At 43.2% G+C, this 20,699-nt stretch overlaps 2 protein-coding genes across 3 annotated transcripts in view; one reads left to right on the top strand and one right to left on the bottom strand.

The window, feature by feature from the left end:
• The window catches only part of KIAA0556 (KIAA0556 ortholog), a 187,336-nt gene extending 185,343 nt beyond the window's left edge, over positions 1 to 1,993 (bottom strand). For both annotated transcript variants that reach the window (XM_030579222.1, XM_030579224.1), the window contains exon 1: positions 1,891 to 1,993. The gene's annotated coding sequence lies outside the window, so the exon portion shown is untranslated. The remainder of the gene's footprint in view (positions 1 to 1,890) is intronic.
• Positions 1,994 to 2,012: 19 nt separating this feature from the next.
• Positions 2,013 to 20,699, top strand: part of GTF3C1 (general transcription factor IIIC subunit 1) — a 78,448-nt gene continuing 59,761 nt past the window's right edge. Inside the window, 8 exon segments of the mRNA XM_030579220.1 lie at positions 2,013 to 2,300; positions 5,318 to 5,527; positions 8,017 to 8,193; positions 8,765 to 8,908; positions 10,236 to 10,332; positions 12,772 to 12,895; positions 14,131 to 14,289; positions 20,193 to 20,308. Coding sequence (XP_030435080.1) covers positions 2,080 to 2,300; positions 5,318 to 5,527; positions 8,017 to 8,193; positions 8,765 to 8,908; positions 10,236 to 10,332; positions 12,772 to 12,895; positions 14,131 to 14,289; positions 20,193 to 20,308 — 1,248 coding nt within the window. The 5' untranslated portion in view covers positions 2,013 to 2,079.

Genomic DNA, 20,699 nt, shown 5'->3' with positions numbered 1-20,699 from the left:
CTGCTGCTCCCCAGAGCCCCGGCTCCCCACTGAGAGCCCCACTACCCCACTTCCAGCAGGGAGTCTGGCTGCATCATCACTTCTACCTCAGAGCCTGGCTGCCTCTCTGGGCTCTTGGATCCCTGCCAGGAGCACAGCAGATGACCAGACATTGTAGAACTCCCTGCTGGAGATGATAAGCCCTAGGTGGATTCCTGCCCACCCACTCTCAATGGGGAATTAGAAGGCGAGTAGCCTGGTGGGAAGCTGTGCAGAGCTGAAAGCCCTGGTACTCAGCCCCCTACACTGCCCTTCTTCAGTCGGTGGAAGCGCTCCTGGTGAGGATGCACACCACCAACAGAAGGAGAACAGTATGAACATCAGCCACCACAGTCATTACTGCAGTGGCTGTAAGTCGACCTTACCGTGGAAGACTTAAGATTGTAGTGTCGACATGCATAAGACCTGAATTTCTAATGCAAAGAAAAAAAAAACACCTTTTTTTCCCTCCTGTTTACATAACCTCTAAAACAGTGGTGGGCAATCTCCAGCCCGTCAGGTTAATCCACCTGCGGCCGCGAGACACTTTTTTGTCTACATCAGAAAGTTGCAGCGCTGGTGAGGGAGTTACAGCGCTGCAACTTTGAAGGTGTACACATCTGCAGGGCATCACCAGCGCTGCAACTCCCTGTTTGCAGCGCTGGCTGTACTCCCGTTTTGTCTGGGGTGTAGAGGATCCAGCGCTGGTGATCCAGCGCTGGTAATCCAATGTAGACACTTACCAGCGCTTTTCTTGACCTCCGTGGAAGGAGGAAGCCTCTGGTAATCAAGCTGGTCTCCTTTCCCGGTTTGCTCTCTCGTTCCCGGAACCCCGAGCAAGCAGGTCTCCTTCCCTGCGGTTTGCAGGGTGGCTCCGGGAACGCGAGAGCAAACCGCGGCGAAGCTGGTCTCCTTTCCCGGTTTGCTCTCTCGTTCCCCGAACCGCCGAGCAAGCGGTTCTCCTTCCCTGCGGTTTGCAGGGTGGCTCCGGGAACGCGAGAGCAAGCCGCGGCGAAGCTGGTCTCCTTCCCCGGCTTGCTCTCTCGTTCCCGGAACCCCGAGCAAGCAGGTCTCCTTCCCTGCGGTTTGCAGGGTGGCTCCGGGAACGCGAGAGCAAACCGCGGCGAAGCTGGTCTCCTTCCCCGGTTTGCTCTCGCGTGCCCGGAACCCCCCTTGAAGCCGCCCAACAGCGCTGCAGTGTGGCCACATCTAACACCACTTGCAGCGCTGGTTGCTGTAAGTGTGGCCACTCTGCAGTGCTGGCCCTATACAGCTGTACTAATACAGCTGTAACAACCAGCGCTGCAAAATTTTAGATGTAGACATGGCCTTTGTTTACATCGGCCGTCTGCAGGCACAGCCGCCCGCATCTCCCAGTGGCCGCGGTTCGTCGTTCCCGGCCAATGGGAGCTGCGGAAGAGACATTCCTTTGTTCCACGTCGATATTAATTTAAACGCGCAGCGCTGTTTAGAAACTGGACCTTTGAAATGTCAGCAGGCAGGAGGCGGGCTTGTCAGAGCCCCTTGAAAGCTGCTGCTTGGGGCAGAGGCGAAGACCCAACTCCTCAGCCTGGGTTTTTAAGCTGAACACCGATCGCTGTTCCGGGGCAATGGCGAGGTGGGGCCAGAACACACCTTGTTACATTGCGGCCGGAGCGCCTCATCGCACAAGCACCAGAGCCCGCCGGCGGGCCTCCCGCCCCATCCCGGCCGGGTCTGCCCGCTCCCCATCCCGGCCGGCTTCCTTCCCCCCGCTCCCCCAATCCCGTCCTCCCCAGGCCAGTCATTCGCCTTCAGTTCGGCGCCTCCCCTCCGCACCCCGTCCCCACTCCTCCGCCGCTTCACCCCGGAGCCTCCCCGCCCGCCCCGTACCGTATCTCTTTCCCGCCAGCGGCGACACCGACAGCTCTGCCGCCCTCCCTGTTTACTGGTTCCCTTGGTTACCGTCGCGACTAGCAAACCTCACTTCCGGAGCGACTCTGTGACGCAAATGATGACGCGCAGGCGCAGTAGAGGTTATCGAAGCGGTGTAAGGTCCGTCGGGAGGGCGGCGGCGGCGGGATGGAGGCGCTGTGGGCTCTGCTGGACGAGGTGGCCCTGGAGGGTCTGGATGGGATCACGCTGGACACTTTATGGTACCGACTGAGCAGCCGCGTCCCGCGCTTCCCGCTACCCCTGGAGCCCGCCACCCAGCAGCTCCTGTGGGCTGCCCTGAGCGCCCAGCCGGGCCTCAGCTTCTACCTGTTACCGCGGGAGCGGCCCCCGCTCCGCCTGCACGATCGGTGAGGGCAGGGTAGGGCAGGGAGTGGGGCTGGGGGGTAGAGTGACTTGGGGAGGGTGGGGCTGGCAGAGTGTGTGTGTGGGGGGGTGGCATTCAGGGGTTCAGTCCAAATCGGTGAGAGGCTGTGTCACCCCTGCCCTGCAAACTTGGTGCCTCAGAATGCTCGGTTGCTATACCTGCCCCCCCCCTACTCACATTCTTCCAATATGCAGGTAACACCCTGAGAGTCTGGGTATGGCTACAACCTACCAGTCACACATCCGACACAGCCTGGTTTCCACTTGCACGGTGACCCCAACACACTCCCAGGCCTGGGTTAAGAACATAAGAATGGCCGTACTGGGTAGACCAAAGGTCCTTCCAGCCCAGTATCCTGTCTACCGATAGTGCCTAATTCCAGGTGACCTAGAGGGAGTGAACCTAACAGGTAGTGATCAAGTGATCACTCTCCTGCCATCCATCACCACCCTCTGAAAAACAGAAGCTAGAGACACCGTTCCTTTCCCGTCCTTGCTAATAGCCATTAATGGACTTAACCTCCATGAATTTATCCAGTTCTCTTTTAAACCCTGTTATAGTCCTAGCCTTCACAACCTCCTCAGGCAAGGAGTTCCACAAGTTGACTGTGTGTTGTGTGAAGAAGAACTTCCTTTTATTTGTTTTAAACAGGGCTTTGGAGCGGAGCCCGGGGCTGGAGCGCAGAGCAGCTCCAGAGCAGTGGAACTGCAGGTTTTTGCCTGGAGCTGGAGTGGAGCCGAAGCACAGCTCCAAAGCTCTGGTTTTAAACCTGCTGCCCATTAATTTCATTTGGTGTCCCCTAGTTCTTATGGAACAAGTAAATTCCTTATTCACTTTCTCCGCATCACTCATGATTTTATATACTTCTGTCATCTCTCCCTTTAGTCTCCTCTTTTCCAAGCTGAAAAGTTCTAGCCTCATATGGCACCCATTCCAAACCCCTAAACATTTTAGTTGCCCTTCTCTGAACCTTTTCCAATGCCAGTATATCTTTTTTGAGATGAGACCGCATTTGTACGCAGTATTCAAGATGTGGGCATACCATGCATTTATGTAAGGGCAATAAGATTTTCTCCATCTTGTTCTCTGTCCCCTTTTTAATGAGTCCTAACATCCTGTTTGCTTTTTTGACTGTCACTGCATACTGCATGGACATCTTCAGAGAACTATCCAAAATGACTCCAAGATCTTTTTCTGAAGATGAAGCTGGGAACGGAGCTGCAGGGCTGAGGCCCTGAGCCCAATGCTCCCCACAGGTCTAAAGTGCTGAGCGCTAGTGTTCTCATGGGGCAAAAGCCCTGAACCCCCTGCCCGGAGCCCTGGTGCCCCAATGCTCAGAAACCACAACCCTCCCCCAGAGTCCTGACCACCCCACTTCCCCCCCCCCCCCCACGGCTGCAGCCCCAACCCCCTGTGTGGCTGAAGTCCCGTCAGAATTACAGAACATTTCAGAGTTACAGACAATCTCCATTCCTGAGGTACAGTAGAACTCTGTGGTTCTACTGTACCTGGAATAGCAGTTATATGTCAGTAGTATTTGTAAAGTGTGTTTTACTATAACTTTTTAGCCATAACATCAAATAAGTGCACCAAACTGAAGTTATTAATTTTTTAACTCAACAACAAAAAATAAATGTGGTGGTGTGAACGCTATCATTAAATTTTGGGAAAGAAAGACACCACATGCCTGTCTGCCTAAGGGAAAGCTCCCTGTCAATTATTATTATTATTATTATTATTATTTATTATTATTTTAAATAAAGGAGTGAGCTCATACAAGATCACTGCAGGTCCAGATCCCAAGTATTTAACATGACAAACCCCAGTCTTGTCCACTGTACCATTCTGCCTTGCATCATGACTCCTCTCCCAAGCATGGGTAAAATATACAGGATTCTGCTGCTGTCTACTAAACAGTTGTATAAACTAGTGGAAAATTGTCTCAAGTCGTTCTCCAGTGCCTCATCTGGAAAGGAGCTAATAATTACTCATGTCATTCAAATAACCTACGCTAAGGAATATGAAGGTCAGGGGGCTGCTGATCTGTGTGGAGGGACAGCATGATTAACAATCTTAAGAGTAACCTTGTAGTGTTAAGGCAGAATAATGTCCAGAATGCATGCAATATATGATAGTCAGATTTACTGATCTTTTGATACAATTTTGTAAAAGCAGATGAGATAGCTTCAGGTTTTGCATTTGAATTAAAGTTTGATAAAGCTGTGATATGTATTACTTTTGGGTATCTGGTGGAGAGAGAAATGAAAACTTTATGAAGCACTGGAATGGGTTATTTACAGTGTTGTGGGCAAGATGGAAAAGAAAGCATGGGTGGGGTATGGACTGTTGCAACCTTAATTGTTACTAAATATAAGTTTTGTATACTAATACGTTGTAGCACACAACTCTCTCCTGTATTTGTCAAAAACTATAAAACTAGAAATAATTTGTGAATTGCACTATTTTAATGGTTTTGTAAATAAATCAAAATCCATATGCAAAAACTTAGCTTCTGTACATGATTGTCTTACTGAAAAATAATCAGGAAATAAAAAGCATTGCAACTTCTTTTTGAAAAGTATTGAAAAAGAGTCAAGTGCTATGTTAGTTCAGTGTGCCTGTCTAAAACTCATGGTACTTGTCCAAATCAAGAGAAGTACAGTAAAATTCAGGAGGGCCAGTGTGCATATTATTACCCCCTGACATACTTATGCTAAAAATTCTCTTTGTTTACTCCCATCTCCTCAGAAAAAGCCTTTTTATTATGCTCTGAATGTTGACATATTTGGATTCCTTGTTTGAGAAGTGCAGCTCTAATTCTGCATTTCCTGGCTTTCTAACTTTTGAGATTTAAAGGATTTTTAGTTCTAGGTTTCTTCCAAGACATTTGTTGGAGACCCACTGAAATGTAGCAGCAATCTTAAATTCAGCTTTTAAGTTGTTTTTGTCTCGTGAATGTTACAATTTTAAAAACTGGCTCTCTTTGCATTTTTATTTCAGGTATGAAGAAATAGATCTTGAAACAGGAATACTGGAAACGAAAAGAGATCCTGTCCCTCTAGATGATATTTATCCTGTCCATATGATTTTGGATAATAAGGATGGCATTCAGGGTTCATGCCAATATTTTAAGGAGAGACTAAATTATACTGATCAAATTAGGACAAAGGATTTGCAGCCTTGTTATGCCTACACAGAAGCCTATGAAAAGTGAGTAAGAAGATTTCAGTATTTGTTGGTGTTTCATTTTAAATTACAATGCTTTGCTATTTGGAAACAGCTCCTTTTAAGAGGAGCTGAGCCTGGCTCCTAGGGATATAAAATATTAAACAGTTAACTGGTGAGCATTAGTCTTGCTGTTAACCCCCAGCCCTGGGCTGCGCCGGCCGAAGCCACCCCAGGCTGTGCAGGCCAAGATCTCTCCCCTTAATTGGTTAATCAGTTAACCGTTTAAACGATTAAAATTATATCATTTAACTTTTTAAACAATATTTACAGCCCTGCTGGCTCCATGATTTAATTTGGCATTATTTTGCTGCATTAGATACATATAAATCAAAGGAGGAAAGTCTCTGTAAAGAAACCATTGTTTTCAATATACCATTGATTTTCTGTTGCAGCTGTAGACAAAATGCTTGTGCATCCTCCACAAATGTACACTGAGATTTTCAGAGGCATAGGGTTTCAAGCTACCCCCCCTTCACCGCATTCATCAAAGGCATATATGAGTGACTAAGCTTTCTTAATCAGATCCAAATGCATCCATTGGTCTTACATTCCAATTATTGTAAACTCTGTTGCCTATTTCTTGCCTCATTTCACCCTAAATAATTCTTCTTCCTCTTTGGTGTCTGCAGTCTTCAAATAATTGTAGACATTGGTACCTTCCCCATCCAGATATCACTTATCCAAGCTGTCATGTTTTCTACCATTATAGGGGTTCTAATTGTGAATCTATTAACCTAACATTTCCCATTATAATTCCACTTCCAGTTGTTTATACTGTTGCCAAACTTTAACTGTTTATGCTGAGATTTACCAACTGTGTGGGCTGTTTGGTGTAGTAGTTGTAGCTGTGTGAATCCCAGGATATTAGAGAGACAAGGTGAGTGAGATAATATCTTTTATTGAGCCAACTTCTGTTGGCTCAAAAGCTTGTCTCACTCACCAACAGAAGTTGATCCAATAAATATATGATCTCACCCACTTTGGGTTGTTTGGCGTCCATCTCAGGTCACTTTTTTTGGAAATTTCAGGTAAAAGTTTGAGGAAGTTTGGGGAAAGTAAATATTTAAAAAATGCTCAAAAAAAAATATTAAAACCATTCAAGCGCACCTGTGGTTTGGAACAAGAATCTGAAATTTGACATCAGGACCGAGAGGCATCTTTTTCTGTCCTCATGAAACTCTGTCCAAATTTGGCCAAACTATAAATTCTTGGGAAAATCTTGTACACAAACAAGAGAAATGATTTGATTTCTGGTTACATTTCTGAATGTTCTGTCTGCACTGAGCTACCCAAGCCCTTTGTCTGGCCTACCGTCAGCTTGGCTTCTCTCCATTTTAATAACTGAGGAATTTAACCTGGGAACCAGATATATAGATTTTCAAACCAGGCTTTTAAAGTTTTTTTCTCTTTTAAATTAGCTCTGAGATCTCAGTGCTGCCAAGGTACTGTATATTTCTGGTAGTACAGTGGAGAAGTCTAGGTTTTCCTTTGCCAATTGTTTGGAGTAAAAGAGACATGTATTTAGTAATGCTACCACTGTTCAATGTTAAAAACATGACTGAACAAGTTGCTTTGGAACTTCTTAGATTTCTCTATTGATGTGCTGCATTATCAGTACTTGGAGAGCTTGTAGGATTTATAATATGCACCTAGCAGCTAATCATTTTGTATGCGCATTGCTCCTGTTATAACTAAAGCTCCATCACCAGTTCCTGCTGCAAGGTTACTACTTTTAATGCTGCTCACTAAGCCCATGTCTGTGCTACAGCACTGCAGGTATGCTGCTCTAGTGCCATGCTGTAGACACTTCCTACCGTGCCCGAAGGTAGAGTTCTTCTGTCAACCTAGCTACATCTGCAGTGTGAATTTTTCGGAACCTCCTGAGTGCTGTAGCTATGTCGACCTAACTTTGAAGTGTAGACCAGGCCTAAGAAGCTTACTAACTTCCTGAAAAATAATTTGATCCTTTCCATCCCTCAATTCAGCATTTAAAACAGTGTTGTGAAAGCAGTTCTATTACTTTAAAGGGCTAGTGTGAGTAACAAGCTTCTTGTTATTGCTGATGTCAGTTGACATCAAGCCTATCATGGAATTGTTGCAATTGTCCTCAGCCTATATGGAGATAGTGATTGAGAACAGGACCGTATCTCAGTTCTGTATCAGGAAGGTGGGAAAGGTTTGGATAGGAGCCAGGCAGGCAGGCAGTTCAATCGACAACTTCCTAAATTTCAAACTCGGTGCTTGGTGAAGTATTTTTCTGGAGTTACAGCTAATCATTTGTAATGTTAATAGGTGTTATGTGCCATCATGAAGGTGGAGAGAAAGTCCTATATCTTCAGCTGAGCCTTGTGCAACTTCAAAGTAATCCCTTCAGTAATCATTTTCGCTCAGAAAAGAAAGCAGTTGGGGAGATGGTTAAATTTAGGAGCTCTGGGAAACTAACCTCTCATCTCTTGCTGTTTGCTTTGTAGATTGGGGGAGAAATTAGTCATCGTTGCTTCACAGGTTCTGCGCTACAGGGCTTTAATTGGCTGGGAGGGGGATCCAGACTTAAAACTCCCAGACTTCTCCTACTGCATTTTGGAGCGATTAGGTCGTGCTAGATGGCAAGGGGAACTTCAGAGAGACCTTCACACTGGGGCTTTTAAGTAAGTATAGAGTTTGTTGTTGTTTATAAAGTAAATCAAAGCCTTGCAGACAAGGCTTCATTCACCAGGAATGTCTCATCCCAGTTGTTTTAAGTTAAGCACCTAGAAAATGAAAAACACAGTTAGTGCCACCTGTGAAAAGTTTGGTTTAAGTGACTTGCCCAGCATCACGTGGCTGAAGCGAAGATAAAATCCAGTCTCTCAGTGTGACATTCACCTGCCTTAACCATAAGACTATCCTTTCTTTTCTAATAGTATTTTTTCTCATTATACACCTAACTTCAGCAGCAAATGAGGCTGAGTCCTATAGACAACAGCCTCATTCAGTATACTACCCTGATTCATTTCCTGTACACTGAATGGGGCCCTGTGGAGAAAGTGGTATGTGATGATGTAATAAGACTATTATAATTTATATGCAAAAGAGGGCCGAATTAAGGTTGTACAGGCAATTTGTATAGTAATTAAGTTTGTAAAGGCCATTCGGATGATGGGTGCTATATGAATATAATTTATTATATTTATTTACAAGCCATCATGGGAGGTTCTGTGGATGTCTTGTCTTCTCTAGGGTGGATGCTGGTAAAATGCATTATCACAGAAGAGTATTAGACAGAAATGGTCTCATTTCAATGCAGTCCCATGTCATAAGGCTACCAAGTGGAGCCCAGCAGCACTCCATTCTTCTGCTTTTGAACCGCTTTCATGTTGACAGGTATGTACCAAACAGAAGTTAGGTGGTTCTTTCTTATCATTAGGACATGCCCCTGGTGCCATAGGACCATCAAAACTTTCTGGAAGCATGCTTGTTGGTTTCTGAATTAGCCCCTCCTCACAGCAGTTAAGCATTCAGAGACAGAGGTTGTATAAAGGATATGTGCCCCCCTCCAGCCATGGTTTGCATGGTAAGTATCCTGCTGCCTGGTCTTGTCCTACAGAGACTGATTTTTCTTGTACATTGCTTTAATATCTGTGTTATTCGTGGATAGCTCCTACAGCACCTTCTAATGAATTTTTACTTCTGACTCTCTTTTCCTCTGTTGCTTAGTTAGATCCTGCACTGGCTTTGGCTTGGTCGTAGTGAAACAGCAGGCCTGGCTTCAGAACAGCTTGGGTATCTGGCTGTCTTTCTAGTATTGGATATTTGCATCTGCTGTTTGGCCCACGTGGGTGAAGGGCATTCGCCTAACCAGCGCTCTGTGTGTAAATGAAATGAACTCCTCCATAAATTTTTAAAAATTCTAATCTGTATATTACTAATGTAACAGAGTGTGGGCTTTTAAATATGAAGTGGGTAAAAAATAATTGTGAAGTATGACTTCTTACAGTTTCCCAGGACAAACAATGTTTATATCAAATATAGTTTTATATCTGATAAACAGCCAACCTTTGAATATTGTTTGACAAAGAGTAGATGGTCCTGTAACTAAGGCCTGTTAGTAGGAACCATTGAACCTACATGGACTTCATAAAGCTTTTTGTATTCTCATGCTTCCGGGAGGCAAACCAGGGATTGGTAGCATAAATCAAGATATGTGATATGGGGAATATGATGGGTAGAGATAATTTGGAGAAGTCATCTGGGTACTGTGCATACATCACTACGTTTGTGAAGTACTAATGTGGCTCAAAAGCTCTGCTGAAATCTGTATGGGGTTTATCAACTTTTAGAGAAGTTTTGAAGAAGTCCAACAGCCCATTGCAAAAGATTTAGAAACATATTCAGTGCCCCCGTTTCTAAGGGGAATAACCAGTAGGGACCCCAACTTTTCAAAATTAATGCACATCTTAAACCAAGGGCTTGCAAATGAAATGTTGGGTTTTGAGTCCAAATTCAAAGACTATTCAAAAATTGAATTGTGTCTGTTTTTTGTAAGACCTTAACATAAACAACTTGATTTTCCCTCAAATGTTTCTAAAATCTTTGCTTTATATTTCTCAGTCTACCTCTGTGATGGTAACTAGTGTTTTCTGTGGTATTTCTGGATGTAAAAGTCATTGCTCATGAAGTTCATATGTTGAATAACTTCCTTTTGTTTTAGGAGGAGTAAATATGATATCCTTATGGAGAAGCTCTCAAGTGTGCTGAGCACTCGATCAAACAAAATGGAAACATTGGGGAATCTGAGGGAAGAACTGGTGAGATTTGCTGTCAAGTTGCTGTTAATGAAATCTAAAAAATCAGCAATACAAGCAGAACTGGTCTGTATAATGAGAAGTGTCAGACAACCTTATAATACTTCCCATTAAACAGACCTGTTTTCCATTGCTTCTAAGTACCAGACTTTAACTTCTCAGGCTGAAATTTTCAGTGTCAGGTGTCTAATTCAAACAAACTTTAGAAAGTTTCAGACAAAATGCCTCAGCCATTGCCCAGAATGAGGTATAGGGAAAATGTTGTTTATCTTATTAAATAAACAACCTTTTCTCTGAGAATCTCTAGCGCCCTCATGTTCTGGAGCAAGGGCTTGACATTTAGAAGTGGGTGGCCTTTGTGTCAGGGAGGTGCTTTTTGCTGTTATGGTGAAAATGTACTCAAATTTGGCCAGGTTTTAAGCCTCTGAAAAATCTCAGTCCACATATACTCAGTACAGACTTCTTGGAGCTCCACAGCTACATTCTCCAAAGGCTCCATTTGCAGTGAGCGTACGCCTGCCCAGGCTGAAGGGGCTAAGCAGGGCTTTCTCTGCCATTGCCACTCTTGGCTGATGCAGGTTGGGCTGGGGTGGAGCCAGGCATTGGAAGTAAGAGCCTGTGTTCTTGGTGTTCCTTCTTCTGGGCCCAGGCATCATGAAGGAGTGAGCTTTCTGAATTGGGTGCAGAAGGGACTAGAGCCAGACCAGAGGGAGTAAAGTGGGATATGGAACCTGGAGGAGACTAGGACTTGGAGGGTGGCAGGTGGGGAGAGAAACTGGGAGTAAAAGTTGTGGGGGGAGGAGGAACAGGAAAAGACTGGCTGATTGAGAACCGATGGGGGAGGGGTGCAACGGGACTGGGACGGGAGCCCAGAGAGGCAGACTAGAATTGGAAGGTAGGCCTCTGCTTCTCCCACCCCATAGGGAGCCTCGAGCTGCATAGCTGCAGTGAGCGGCCTCCTAAGGTGCCTGTGCTGAAGATAGGTTTGGGGCTACCTTTTTCCCCACTCTGAAGGAAGGAGAGCAGTGGGACTGGAAGGGAGTCTGTGATCCCCTTTTCTCTGCTTCTGGGAGCAAGGGGAATGCAGGTTATTTTCCCCTTCACAGTGTTTTGTATAGACTCTGGAGTTCCTCTGCTCTCTTCTATGTTGCCTCCAACTGGTAGCTGAACTCCTCATATCCCATTAGTTACTAGTTTCTCGTCTTCCTTTGGCTGCTTCAACTCCATTTGAGTTGCAGGGAAGTCAGGAGCTGGTACGTGAGGGGCTGTGAGAAGTGCCCTGAGATTGCCTTAAAAGGTCTATGATATCAACACTTTTACTTTTATCAACCAAACCTGTAATTTCATAAAATGGACATTAATTATATTACCCTCCAATAATTCTCTGTTAATTGAGTACTGTATCAGCTGTTCCATTATCTTGCCCAGGATCAGTGTCAGTCTGACAGGCCTAAAATTACCCAGGTCATCCCGTCTGCCCTTTTAGAATATTGGCACAACATTAGCTTTCTTTCAGTCTTCTGGAACTTCCCTGTTCTAAGACTTCTTGAAAATCAACATTAATGGCCCAGCCTGCTTCTTGGCTAGCTCTTTTAAAACTCTTAGATGCAAGTTATCTTGACTTGCTGATTTTAAAATGTCTGTCTTTAGGAGCTCCTGTTTAACATCCTTCTAAGATACCAGTGGAATGGAAAGAGTGTTATCAGATGATATGACTGCATCATCTGTTCTTTTCCCAAATATAAAACATAAATATTTAATGAACACTACTTCTGTGTTGGCATTATTATTAATTCTACCATTTCCATTTCGTCATGGACCGGAGCCATTGTTAGGATTCTTTTTGTTCCTAATGTGCTTAAAAAAACCTCCTCCTTATCCTTAACTCTGTTGGCCATAGAGTTCTCCTTGTGTCCCTTTGCTTCCCTGATCAATTTTCTACAATTCCTAGCTTCTGATTTACATTCATTACTATCAACTTTCCCTTTCCTCCATTTGTAATATATTATTATTTTTGATCTTGACCATTCTGAATGGAGAGGACAGAAGCAGGATTGAATGGAATGCAGGATTTAGTTGAGGTCTAAGATGTTTGAATAAACTGAACACAGTGGAAGAAAGGAGGCAAGGGATGGTAATTAGAGGCAGATGTGATAGTGCGAAAGCTATTTTCCAAGACAACTAATGGAGAGCTTGTAGACAGGGAAGGATGACCGGGTACTAAACACCAGGTAAATGAAAGAGAAGAAGTGGGATCTAAAGTCCTGGTCAAGGGGCTACAGGCATATAGTAACTGAGTCAGAAATGTCTTTCTGTCCCTGAGGTGCTTCTGTTTACTTTTCTATGAAAGTCAAGAGTTTAGCTGCTGTTAGCTTCCTGATTTGTAGGGAATGCTCCTTAGAATAGTGACATCTTTTTCATTTCTCTTTACTGTTATTATAGGGTCTCTGTGAAAGAACATTCAAACGTCTGTATCAATATATGATGAATGCTGGCCTGGCCAAAGTATTATCTACTCCGTTACAGGACTTGCACCCTGATGGTGGACCCTATAAAACAAAGAAAGGTAATTGCAGCCACATCTTTATTATGTACGTGCTGATGTCATCAAGTCTATAAACTAACCAAAATCTTAAATAGCAGAGTGTTTAAAGGTAAAGCTTCCTTTGCATCTCAGGTGTGTATATATATATAAAGTTATAAATTTGTTAGTACACAACGCAACTCACCAGAAATCATTATCCAATCCAGAATATATTGAGTATTAACAATAAACCAGGGATTAGTGGGATTATAATATGATTAGGTATGGTACTAATGTCATCCTTCCTCGTGTGTATCAGTTTTAGACCCAGGAAAGATTTTCTATCAAATACCCATTTTCACAGTGTGTATTTTTCCCAAATATTTTTCAGTCTGCCATTTCTGTTAACAAATCTTACCATTCCCTGGATGCCCAGTACTAAATTTTCCACTGTTTCATGGCTGCAAAAGGTAAACTTTTAAGAGTTTCTTGTCCGTATATATTGTTATCAAGAGAGCCTTCTGATGGCTGTGACTAATGCAACATCGTTTTCCCAAGTCTGCATGGAAAAAAACCCAAATCTGTTGGTTTAGTCCTGGTTCCAGCACTGTGATGTTTCCTCCACATTATACATTTTAACCATATTACAACAGCTCAAAAGATAGCTGTTTTGTAATCAGGTTCCCTGAGTCTATTGTTTTCATAGAGTAGAAGAGCCGTAAATCTTCAAAGGTGGTATTACATTTTGATAGATAAAATTATTACTGTGATTGCTTTCTTTAGAAGACCCAAACATTTGTTAGGTGATTATCAGAGCAAAAGGACAGTGTCTTTGAAGAGGCACTCAGCCTTGTGTAAATCTAAATTGGTTTTCTGAAGAGATGTATCTCACAGGATCACCATTCACACACCTTTCTGCACATAGTTAAAAGTTCCCTAATTTCATATTATGTCCTTTTTATAGGATCATTTTCACATCCCCTCAAATACTTCATTGTTTGAACCCTAGGGATACCCTAAGTTATCTTTGCAAGTGAGCAGGAGACCTTTCCATCTGTATCCATCGTTTAAAACCTCAAGGCTTTGAGAATTTCCATCAGGCCCATATGCAAGTGCCCACTTCCACTTGTGGTAATTCATCAAGATACTCAACTGGAATGTCATTCTGTTTGTCAAGGCTGAGAGAAATTAGTTAACTTTTTTCATGTGGATCCCTCCTTTTCACCCATAGATTTTGTTCTGTTATTTTACTAACCAGTAGTATCATGTGTTCTCAGGGACTGATGTCATGGTCCGATGCCTCAAACTAGTGAAGGAATTTCGAAAGAAAGTGGATGATTATCATGATGATGAGGAGGAAGAGATGATCACAAAAGCTGTCCAGCCTGTAGATATTGTTTATGAGCGGGATATGCTTACGCAGGCCTATGAGCTAAGTAGGTAATGTAATCAGGTTCTCTGTGTGTATTCAGTTTATATGTTGTTACCTGCATGAAAATGAACTGAGTATTATCTTACTGGCTTAATTTTGAAATTGTCATTACTTTGTACATTAGATTCTCGTGCACATCTTTGAAATGGGAAAAATAATTACTTTCTCCCACCCTTTGTCTCCTCTGTTCAGAGCAGGATTGTCTTTTACCATATGTGACAGTGTCTAGCACATTGGGCACTCCTCTGTCCCAGTTTTGGTTGCTAGGGACTACCAGGATATAAAAATGAGATGGCTAAGGCATATTTGTGAACTCTTAGTACCTTAGTCGAAAGGAGTATGGGTGCTAAATGATTAACAAAGCTGCTTTTACACAAAATGTCAGTTTGGCATTGGAGTAAAATAGTTAGAAAAATGAGCCAAGAGTTTTAAAAACTTGCTAAAAATCTCTTCCCTCTAATACCTCAATTTTTGCTCTCTTGGGCCCTTTCTACACTAGGAAATAAGTCGTTTAAAAATGTTACTTAGCCAGATAACTCTTTTTTTAAAGGAGGTTAAATTAAGTCCATACTATTTTTTAAAAACATGTTAGCTAATGTTTTTAAATATCGCCTCTTTTTCTAGGTTAAATGTGGCTTTACCTCTTTGTCGTCACTTACACTAGCTCTCCAGGCCAAGCCTATACAGGATTTGAATTTGTAATGGGGGGAAAAAAATGCAGGACTTCTGCATCCATCATAGCAGTGGTGGCTGGTGCCCAGAGTAACAAGTGGGTCTGAAAGCAGCAAGCTGCCCCAATTGCCATCACCTCCGTCCCTTCTTTGTAGACCAGAGATCAGCACCTTTGGCACGCGGCTCACCAGGGTAAGCACCCTGGTGGGCGAGCCGGTTTGTTTACCTGCCGCGTCTGCAGGTTTGGCCGATCACAGCTCCCACTGGCGGCGGTTTGCTGTTCCAGGCCAATGAGGGCGGCGGGATGCAGCAACCAGCACATCTCTCGTCCCGTGCCGCTTCCCGCAGCCCCCATTGCCCTGGGTCAGCGAACCGCGGGCAGTGGGAGCTGTGATTGGCCGAACCTGCGGACACGGCAGGTAAACAAACCGGCCTGGCCCACCAGGATGCTTACCCTGGCAAGCTGCATGCAAAAGTTACCGATCCCTGCTGTAGACTGTTTATATTTTCAAAGTGAAAAAGTGGGGTGGGGATGGGATCACACAGGAGCATGCTGATGGGGAGTAAAGGAGGTTGGTGGGGAAGAAAAAGGGCTGCCCTCTTCCTTTTCCTATCCCCTCCCCTTTCAGAGTTTAAAAAAAAAAAACAAAAAAACCCTGACACCTTATAGTAAAGAGCAGGGTGTGAGAACAGCCACTCCTTTGCTGCTCTTAATCCCGGTCTCTCCCTTCATATCTAGCTCCACCCTAGCATTTTGCCTACTACCTCACCCACACAGTCACTTATTAAATGGCTTTGTTCCCCTGCACTCAGCCTTGTGTAAACGTCAGTGCGGATCAGTTTTATGATTTGCCAAGGTACCGGTCAGATTTTAAAACTGAAATCTAATAAACTAGATCTCAGCTTGATGAGTGTTATAGCCAATGTTAGATGGAATCTAATAGATTAATAACCCCTTTTTATTGAGTCCAGGGAGCATTAGTTTACTAATTTAATGACAGGTTCTTTTCAGGCCAACTTTTATCTTGGACAGTACTTCTCAGATCAGTACACTTTGTTTCTCATAACCAATCGATGTATGTATTCGCCTAGAACCACATTAGTATACAATCAACAGTTCATCAATCGGGGTAGACAAAACCAGTGTTTTAGGCCTGTACTGAGCACAATAATATAATCTTACAAGCAATTGTCATAGACTAGGGTTGAGGTTCAGCAGTTACTTTAATGCAAATCACCAAAATTTCTTGTAACGTTTACTTGTGATCATCAGTTGTGTAGTATCTAATACACTTATCACAATTCCAGAATTTCTTCAAAGAGTAAGAATATATGTGCCTGTAAGGCACTTCTAACTGCCTACTATTTGAATGGTTTGGTGTCAAAGCAGAACATAAGAATGGCCTTACTGGGTCAGACCAAGGGTCCATCTAGCCCAGTATCTTGTTTTCTGACAGTGGCCAGTGCCAGATTTCCCAGAGGCAATGAACGGAACAGGTAATTATCAAGTGATCCATCCCCTGTCGCTCATTCCCAGTTTCTGGGAAACGGGGGCTAGGGACACCATTCCTGCCCATCCTAGCTAATAGCCATTGATGGACCTATCCTCCATGAACTTATCTAGTTCTTTTTTGAACCCTGTTATAGTCTTGGCCTTCACAACATCCTCTGGCAAGGAGTTCCACAGGTTGACTGTTCGTTGTGTGAAGAAATACTTCCTTTTATTTGTCTTAAGCAGGTTTAGAATATCAAAAGGAATTGCATAAAATTGTGGTTCATATCTCTCTTTGGCCAATTTGCTTGAACTTATAAAGCATAGCATTAGGGATGAAGTACCGTTTAAAAAGTTAACCATTTAAACGATTAAAAATGTCATTTAAACAGTTAATTGATTGAGCAGCTGAGGCCAATTCTGCTGGCCAGTGCAGCAGGGGCCGATCCCACCAGCCAGTGCAGCTGGGGCCACTGCACCAGCCAGGCAGCAGGGCCACTGGTGTTGGCCAGCTGGCCCAGGATTAACAGTTAAGGCAGGTTAACCAGTAAGACTAATACTTACCGATCTAAGATATAATTACTTGAGGTGTAGACTCAGCAAGCTAATCTTTGAAATGAAATCTCGCCACTTAAACCAGGGATAGGGGGGAAGAGTCCTTTCCACATAGTTGTTCGAGGCATCGGTTGCATTTAGGATTCTGCAGCTTCTTCATGGGTTAAATCAACGCTTGGTCCTGTGACCCTGGATGGAAAGAGTCTTTCCCCGCTCAGTGTGCTGTGGGGTCCTCAGTTTTATATGCCATGATTCCAGGGGCCATTGGAGAGGGTCACCCTCTGGACTTCTGTTGGACGCATGCCAAATACGGGTTCAGACTTCAGACTTCTGCTGCTTCCATTGGCATCCAGTACATGGCATCTGTGTATAATGCATTTCTTCAATTCTTTCCTTATTGGAGGCTTTTTCTGTTTGATTAACTTCAAGAATTGTATTTCAGTATTGGCCCACATTATTAACTGGATTTCTGCCCTTTTTAAGCAATTTTTTTAAATAATTCAAAGGCATACCCTAGTTTATATATTTCAGCATCTTCCTTGTGCCATACAATTTCCTTTAACTTGTAGAATGCAACATTTATTTACAACAGGGGTTCTCAAACTGGGAGAAAATATGCATATAGATAAAACCTCTATGAGATATTCTGGCCTAGGCAGTTAACTGTACTCTCATTTAGCAATTTTAGTTTCTATTCGTGTGGGAGATTGGTGCAAGTCTATCTTAATCCCAGAACATGAGAAGGGAAGCATCCAGGAATGAGGAAACTATATCAAGGAATAAAGTTGCTATCACATGAGATGAAGATACAGGAATACATCTTCATTGCTAGGATTAGGAGAACAAAGGAATCCTTCCTTGAGCAAGAACAGTTCAGCTTTAGTAAAAAATGAGGAGCAACAGATACCATGTTGGTAATTCAGCAGGAGAGAAGTGGCTAGAGTACCAACAGGATAGCAACAATTTTTAAGCTTCGGTTAAGGATTCTGCATTAGACTGTGGATCCTGTACCCTTCTCTTACCTTTTTCGGTACCTGCCTTGCCTTTTTCAAATATGCTGGGACGTCCATGATGTCGGACTGTTGGGTCTTACAGGTCATCCAGGAAGGGTACACCCTCCAATTCCATATCATGCCCTCCCTGTCTCTCTTGAGGAACCAATCTCACATGAGTCGTATGTCAAGAAATACTATCACTACTGGAGTTGGGAGCAATAGAGCCAGTCCTCCTACCCTTCCAGGGAAAATGATTTTATTCCCTATACTGGACCTCAGGTTCCTTAACACCTCCATCGGTACAAAATTCTGCATGGTGACTTTGGCATCTCTCACACATTCATTAGATCTCATGGACTGGTTCAGTACCCTCAATTTGCAAGACAGCTTTTTCATGTTGCAATATCAAGAAGCTTCTTCATTTCCAAGTACTACACAATCATCAATTCAGGGTTCTCCTGTTCAGCCTCTTCACTGCTCCTGGTGTTTACAAAATGCCTGTTTGTAATATGTGCCCATCTCCATCAACCGGGTATTTGTGTACCCATTCCTCAACGATTGGTTAATCCGCAGAAGAGCAGCTCAACAAGTCTCAAACTCGGTAAAATCAACCTTACATCTGTTCTCAAACGTAAATCTAAAGTGTGATGTTGAGAAAGTGAATAAGGAAGTGTTATTTACCCCTTTTCATAACACAAGAACAAGAGGTCACCCATTGAAATTAATGGACAGCAGGGTTAAAACAAACTATAAGGTAGTACTACTTCACACAATGCACAGACAACCTGTGGAACTCATTGCCAAGGGATGTTGTGAAGGCCAGAAGTAAAACTGGGTTCAAAAAGGAATTAGATAAGTTCATGAAAGATAGGTTCATCAATGGCCAATCGCCAAGATTTTCCATTGTCTGAGTGTCCCTAAGCCTCTAACTGCTAGAAGCTGGGTTTGAATGACAGGCAGTGGATCACTCGATACTTGCCCTGTTCTTTTCATTCCCTCTGAAGCATCTGGCACTGGCAACAGTTGGAAGACAGGATACTGGGCTAGATGGACCCAGGATGGGCATTCTCATGTTCTTATACTACCCTAATATAACACATCTTGGTGATTTCCTGAACTGTCTTTTAATGCTTATGGCAGTGCTTCAAAGGGCAAATCAGTCTCCTCTTAAAAATTATCAAAATGGACAATGGAGTGTATAAAAATTCTTACCTTATTAACAAACTCCATCTTCCAGCCAGAGTAACTGCTCATTCTGCCATACCCCACACAGCCGCAGCAGTGTGCTTCAGTAGGATACCAATATCTGAAATTTGCAGAGCAGCAAATTGATCTTCATTGTATATTTTTTTCCAGACATTATTTCTTGGTATCAGCTTTCAAAGTAGATGCACAGATGGGAAGAGCAGACCTACAATCTCTGTTCAAATGAGCTCTGAGTTCCCATCACCTTGATCTCTGAGTTGCCTGTTAATCACCATGAGAGAGAGCCACATGCACAGGAACTCAAAGGAGGAGCAATGGTTACTTATAGTAACTGTGACTTTTTAAGATGTTCTTTGCATGTGGATCTTATGACCCACAGCTCAGAGACTCTTTGAGATTCTGGATGTCCTTAGGGGAGAGAGTGCGAGGACACAAAAGGTGCATGCATGACCCCTTAATAGACCATGCTTTTGAAGTTTCTGAACTCCTGTGCAAGGGGTGCTACCACGCCATGAATGGGATCTACATGCGCAGAACATCTTGGAGAAGCACAGTTCAGTTACTTACCTTATAGTAACCGTTTCTTTTCACAGCTAACCACTCAAGTTAACATGTCAAATTTGCACAGGCAGACTTAACTCTGCCCCTTGTGCACGTGCATTATGGTCTTCTTTAACTAAATTAGCACATACTATTTCACAAATATGATGTAGTAGAAATCTTTTTTACAGCCTTAGATACACACATTTTATTGTACAACACTGTATTATGTGTATATGCCAGTGAAAATGATTTGTAGTAGTAAGTGTTGAAGTAGACATTCTGATGTATGTTTGAAAATCTTAAGCTTTTAAGACAGTGATGTTCAAGCTGACAACAGTTGTTCAGGCCAGATCTGATGGCCTCTGCATCTCAGCCAAATTGTTTCAGTATGAGGTGATTCCTATAAACTTAACTTTAAACTTTTTTTTCCCCTCCCTAAAATAGTTGAAAGTAGGGGAACCAAAGGAATTTCTCAGGCAGAAATTCGATCGGCTATGAATGTGGGGAAGCTAGAAGCACGGATGGTTTGTCGTCTTCTAGAGAGATACAAAGTTGTCAAGGTAATGTCTTGTGGATTAAAATGAGATTAAAGACAGGGTTACATCTACCATCACTGTGGAAATAAATTATAACTTACTGGTCACTTTTTTTTCTCAAAAAAAAAATTAAAAAATAGAAGGGATTTGAAGATGGCCAGTGAAAAGAGAGACCTGTAGTTTAGAAGGGAGACAGATAAGGGATAGCATATGCAAAATAATGAATGGTGAAGGCAGTGTTTGAAAAGTTAATTCAGCATCAACAGCGTAGAATTTTAAGGTGTTTAGGCGTTGTGCTCAGCATTGCAACACATGACTGATTTGGTAGTCTAAATCTCATTTTTGAAATGGATTTAGGCACTTAAGAGCCTAAATTACATTGACAGTTGAAAATGAGATTTAGTCTCCTAAAACA

Source organism: Gopherus evgoodei, chromosome 10 (genome assembly GCF_007399415.2).
Source record: "Gopherus evgoodei ecotype Sinaloan lineage chromosome 10, rGopEvg1_v1.p, whole genome shotgun sequence".
In the NCBI taxonomy this organism is placed as follows: Eukaryota; Metazoa; Chordata; order Testudines; family Testudinidae; genus Gopherus; species Gopherus evgoodei.
Note: the sequence above shows the minus strand (reverse complement) of the source record. Positions and strands in the feature narration are given on the sequence as shown.